A 6652-nucleotide genomic window follows, 5' to 3' on the forward strand; every position below is an offset into this window, starting at 1 on the left:
ATTCTCAAAACTTGGGTTGAGAATTTTTTCAAAATTATTTTCTCGCGAGAATGTTTTCGCGGATTTTTCTCATTGTTGGAAGAGGCCTCGAGGAGCTCTTTTAAACAGAAAGGTAAGAAATGTCCGCAGTAACGTGTAAATAAACGACATGATGATTGGATACGTAAGTATTTCTGTCGTCTGCTTGGTTTAAATGATGGATGTTCAAGAAAAAAAGTCTAGGTCACAAAATTGGCGGGTTGGGGAAGAAGTAGTTATGATTGAGGAGGTAAAGAGTTGAGCAGAAGTTTTATTTGGACCTATGAAGGGGAGTGGCTCGAAGGGGAAAGTCAAAGAAATTAAAGAGCGAGAGTGGCAATTAATTGCTGATAAGTTAAACTCGTATGTTTCTAAGTTTATGTTATATGTTATTTTACAGCGCTGATAATATTGACATGACCGAGATCGCAGCTGAGTGTAAAACCATGAAAAGAAAAGGGGCTTTCCGTTTCTAATTTTAGAAACGGCTTGATCGAAGGAGTCAAGCAAGGATAAATCAGAACTAATTGCTTTTATACTGTTATAAAATCCTTATATTTGTAATGTGGCCTGTAATTATGTTACCCCCAGCCGGCACAGTCAATTTAATGACTATTTCTACAACTGTTCTAATCAACATAATGTGTAGATGCACTTAAAAGAAAAACAAGGATCAAGAAAACATTTTATTTATACGTTTGTATTTAGATAATCCATTATAATGAATGCATTTATAATGTCTAAATTAATGCAAAACTCACTCTAATTTTTTATTATGTAAAAACAGTTCTATATAATTATTTTTTGTGTATTTTTAGGCAATTTGATACAAAGAAGAGGGGATGGGAGGAATGTAAGGAAGAAAAATTATAATGTAAAATCCAGAAGTAAGTAAAAACAATTGCACATCAATATTAAATTTGACATGTTTGATTTGTATTTTTTGTCGATTTAAACATATTAAAGATTTTGAATTATTTTTCACATTTGTTTAAATGTTAAAATGATTCACAACAAAGTGGAAATGTATGTTTACATATCATGAAATGTGTCAAACATATTTTTTAACATTATATAGAAAGATGATTGATTGCATGTGTACATTTGTAGGCAAGGAGAAGTTAGACAGCTTAAAGAGACCGAAGACAGGAGGTGGACCTCCCCTACCACCCCTTACAGAAGGTGAAGAGACCTTTCTAAGATTGTCAGCATCTGAACCAAACATACATGGTTTGGAGGGAGGAATCGACACAGATGGTACAAAATTCTTAATAATATATAAATATTGCATGTAGTTGAATGTAACATTGAAAATTTTCACCCCAAGAAAATCATTGTCAACCAGGGTGCAGCCAAGGTTGGCAATGATTTTCGAGGGGTGAAAATTTTCAATGTTACATTCAACTACATGCAATATTTATTATATTATACTGAATGTTTTATACAAATACATATAACAGTGAACCGTGCGCGCATAAATTCTGCGCAATCACTATTTTTTGTAATACCACCCGTCGTCAGTTAACGATGACTGTTGCTACGCTGGAGGGCGTGGCTTCATTATTCAGCGGGTAATAGTGTTTTTTAGGAAATGTTTTGAGACCAATCAGATTCAACTAATTAACATGAATTAAAAGTATAATATTGTTATATAATCAAAATAATACATGTATAGTGCACTATTATATTTCTGTAAAAATTAAATTGATCACCATGCTAGGACAAATAATTGCTGATAAACTGCTAAGCAATGCATATTTTCTACATGTTACATGTAATGTACCATATAATCCCTATCAACCGCCCTGGGCGCTTAGAAAATTGCAAAAAGGGGGCGGTTATTTTGGTATTCTCTTTATGATATTTAATGTCAGATTTTAACTTCATAAATCTTTTGAAAAAAAAATAAATGTGACGCGCCAAGCAAAAACCTCCCTTAACGAAGAATTTTGACATTTTCAGTTTTTTATTGATTCTTGTAGAGTTTTTCTTTCTCTTTCATTTGATGTATAACATGACATATATTTCTGTGCATAAATGTATAAAATATCGCATGACAAAGACGGAATATTTACTTTGACGTACAGTGTACGCGTGCGTAACTGCATGAATTTTCAAAACGTAAAATCGTAAAATAACGTGAAGCTACATACGTAATAATTTGATGATATTTATATTTTCAAACTTTTGAATTGATTTCCTTAAATTTATCAATAATTAAGATTTTTCATCGTAATAATAAAAATAAACATTGTAAACTATTTATTTGAAAAACGAAATGGGGGGGGGGGGGGGGGGCATCGAAATGATTGACAAGGGAAAAATGGCAGAAATCTACATCACTGCTACAGTCTACATCACAGTCTACATCACTGCAACAGTAAAAGGAAATAAGCAACATTTAGATGAAAAAAAAAATCCTATTGTGGTAGTACGAACGATGCATGCACATCTTACTGCTAGCCCAAGCAGATTTACCTTAAGCTCATGTGGTAGAGCACTGGACTGGTAAGCCAGAGGCCTCGGGTCAACCCCATTGACGCAGAGGCACTTCATTGTCTCTGTTTATCTGTTACACTATCAAAGTAGTTATCTTAAAAATGTTCGAGACAGCGCCCCCCCCCGGGCATTAAAAGTCTATATAATACACAGCATAAAAAAAGTTTTGTCATATATATAGTTAACGTTTTCAATACTTGAATTTTTAAACAGTGCGACAGGGTTTTTTAATCTAAAGGATACCACATTTCTTTTATCACGTTTACTATATTTACATGTTTTAGTTTCGAATGTTTTAATACGGGAAATAAGTATGCCTCACCTCTGACGATTTTTTGGCTTATTGATAAGACATTCCGCATCCTGGATTAAATTGTATTTGTCTCTTGTCGTAGAGTTCGACTCTTTTTTTATTTGGATATCGTTATTAAATCGGTCTTTTTAAATTCAAATGAGGAACTTGTAAGTTGTCAAACTTGTGTCCAATCTTAATTATGTCAATAAATGCGTGTTCAAATCAAAACAATTAAGATTAGATGCATCAAATTTTAAAATGTTTAATGAAAGTTTAAACCATTATTTCTGGTTAATCTTTAAATATTTGATTAATTTTCCGTGGCCCTCCGTTTCCTATTTTACATTTATGTTTAAATTATTGAAAAAAAAACGTTTAGAATTATTTCGTAACTAAATGCGTTTGCATACTTTTCAGTGAATCAGAATGTAACACCCAACCCCATCCAATAAAATATATGTATATTTTTTAAAATATGGTTTGAAAAAAAAAATTACGCAATTTATTAACATGTATGAAGTTGATCATGAATTAATTTTGATCGATCATTGTATACTGACCGAATAACAAACCACAATACCAGAATATACATGAATCTCACAAGTAACACACTCAACAACTTCATTTACATTCATTTCTAGACAAAGACTACAAGTTCTAACCTAAACTTTACCGTTACCTTCCTGAGAAAGTTCATGCACACATTATGATTTATTTTAATCATATCAAATATTAGTTACTTTTTATTATAGTTTAAAACATTCATGTTAAAAATTGAAACAAAAAGTAAGAGAACGGGTAACACATTCTTAATATTCTACCCTTATAGTAAACGGGGGGGGGGGGGGTTCTAATTAATTGATGTAATTTATACTAACGGGATTTTTTTTGGGAAAACAAGAAAGCTATATGAATGGATTAGTTGAACAAGCACGCAATATTCAAGTCGACCAACATGTATTTTTTATGTTCGATAAGTCCTTTTTCTTAAATATTTCCATTTCTAATTGTTCTCTCTGTGATAACTCTTTGAAAGTTAGCAGAGTTAATTTCTTAATAATTCTACCGGAATATAAATTAGGCAGGTCAATAGGTCAGGAGCTAAGGAGGCCTAATATACATGCAAATCTCGTGTGCATCTGTCTCTCAGTCTGATGCTAAGAGGCCAAACATGCATGGAAATTTCGTGCGACTACTGTTGTGTTTGACATCAGTGGGCGATGACTATTGAAATTGGGATGGGAATCCTCGTGTAATATAAATCTATGTCTGCATTTTTAAAGTCTACATCTGTAATTTTATTTCACAATGAAATGGAAATATAAGGAATCATTGTCTAGTTAGTATAGTATGCCCGTTATGCAAATTATCCCATGTTTCCCACTATTGTTGATGCCCTGGCATATTATACTAACTAGACAGTGATTCCTTAAACATAGAGCGTTTCGATCATTGATTTTTTTTTCATATTTTGAGCAGATTTTTACCGTACTAGTTTTGCTAATTTTGCACAAAACTCCCCATAGCTGTGCATGTATGTACATGTAGGAATGTACAATGCGACTTTCGCAGAAAAAGAAAAATATTGAAGTTGTTTTAATTTGTTATTGAATTACGTGTAATCCGTAGCAAACTTTAATAATTTGAAATGCATAAAGATATTCATATTATATTACAATTCAACAGAAGGAAAAAAGATTACTATTTTCCAAGGTAGATGTGAAATCAAAAAATGTTGGTAGTCAAATCTTTGTCGGGGAAATAATTATTACAGGTAAAATAAATCCTTAATATTGAAGGTTAAAATAAAATCACCAAAATGAAAATTTATAACTCTAAAATGTTTAATGTAAACTTTCATTCTATCCTCAGTTCAAAAGGCTGAATAAGTACTGGAGACTGCGTTTCAGTTTGTTGTTTTCTAAACGTTTAAAAAATCACCTTTTCACCTTATTTTTTCTTCTTTGCTTGAAAAATTTTGCACAAAATAATAATATATTGAAATGTTTTAAAAGTGTTCAAACAATTTGTATCAATTTATATTTCTTATAACATTTTATCGATGGATCATGTTCGCCAGTTTCACATTCGATGTATTGTGTATACACTGTAACCTCAGCAAACGGATAATGAATACATAACAGTGAAGCAAAATAACGGCATGTTTCATTTTTTCTCCGGAAAATGTCGATAAACATATGTCCAATCTGTTTTATTCTCAATCATAAAATATCTTAGAAAGTGGGACTGTAACTTACAATGTATGCGAGCATCCGTACTGTATATATTCACGACAAAATTTGCACAAAGTCCCCAAAGAGATAGAGCAGACACAGGAGAAAGAGAGGGGGCGAATTTTTCCTACATTTTTGCGCACAACATGAAAAGGTGTAAAAAATAGCAAAATTAATTGAGAAGCTCAAAAGCCCCTTCTTCATAATATTTATTTGAAATCAACAGCTAAAAGCTAATTCTGGAAGAAGTGGCCAAGTCAAATACTCTGTGTCGTATCTATAGAGAATTACATTTTATAACTAAACTTCACTACATGTATACATATAAATTGTGTTCCTTATTGCACAATCACTTGCATAAAAGAATATCGATCCACCTGACGTTACATTTCAATATTGAAATATTATAATCATCAATTTGAACTGTTGAAGTGATTTTTAATTAAAATCTACTTTGTTTGCTTACGATTTTTTTTTATATATAAACCGCAGAGTTAACTGCCCAACTCAGTTTATTCCGTATAAATTGGGTAGCTAAGAGAGGTAACTCAGGTCAATTTTCACTGCATCGCAATTTTTTAAAAAAAGATACCTTTTCTAGTTTAATGCTCCTGTTTAATTTTTCTTGCACGTGCATCACGATAAAACAGCTGGAAATTAGCAGCTTGAATTAAAAAAAAATCTTTAAAAACTTGTTTATAAGACCTTTTAAGGTGAACCGACTAATCTTTTTAAAAATTATTCATTCCGGAATTTTCTCATCCAATCAACAACTTTTTTTTTTTTTAATTTCAAATGCCTTCAAAATATTCCATGTAACTACCGAAGCAATTTATTTTTATACAGAACAGAAAGAGGGCAAACAAACTTCATTTTAAAAACGGTCTTACGGGAATTTTTTAACCACCACTGGACATCTTTAGAAAATATGTATACACTTATTAATAATAATTTTGAAAAGGATATAGGTCACACAGACACTTGACGGAGACTAACTTCGTACAGAATAAACTACATTCAAACCACACCCAAATATCTTTCTTATGCCATATAATTAAAACAACATCCCTTATTCTGCTGGGGAGAGTTTCTCCGAAGGGAGCGTTTTTACGTCGCATTTACCATGTTGACTTTAGACGCGTCTTTAGACGTTACGTCATAATAGACATAAGGGAGGTTTTTGCTTGGCGCGTCACAAATACAGAGAAACACTGAAGTAATGTCTTAACTTTACTTAAAGTGAAGATAATCCACCCAAATTATTCTATTTAAAAATTATTCATTTTCCACAGAGAAATTGGATAATAGACAAGTTTCATTTTCAATTTACCGGGTATTCAATTTTTTGATATGATTCTACTTGATTTTAATCACTGTACAGGGACCCTTATTTCCCTAAGAGACCTAATTGGGCGCTTATAAGGGGCAGGGGCAGTTAATATGGATTATACGGTATATCATTTATTTTTTTCAGCAATTTCTCCAGTATCAACTGTCGAGAATATTTCATCCAATATACATGTACCCGAGAGTACCCAGCAGATTAATGCAGGAAAATCAGTTCAGGAAGGTAATGTTTATTCTTATGACACAAGAGTAACTCAGG

The 6652-nt window shown here is 32.1% G+C and overlaps 1 protein-coding gene across 1 annotated transcript; it reads left to right on the forward strand.

Moving 5' to 3' along the window:
- LOC134261969 (uncharacterized) lies at nt 1-6616 on the forward strand (the record flags this gene model as incomplete). Its single annotated transcript, XM_062744350.1, has 4 exons — nt 1-112; nt 837-905; nt 1129-1275; nt 6521-6616. Coding segments are annotated over 4 exons (424 nt in total), but the record flags the coding sequence as incomplete, so codon positions are not given.
- Between the last annotated feature and the right edge of the window lie 36 nt (nt 6617-6652).

The sequence above is a fragment of the Saccostrea cucullata genome, unplaced genomic scaffold (assembly GCF_032062105.1).
Source record: "Saccostrea cucullata isolate Sc308-1 unplaced genomic scaffold, CSIRO_AGI_Scuc_v1 ctg12287, whole genome shotgun sequence".
Classification (NCBI taxonomy): Eukaryota; Metazoa; Mollusca; class Bivalvia; order Ostreida; family Ostreidae; genus Saccostrea; species Saccostrea cuccullata.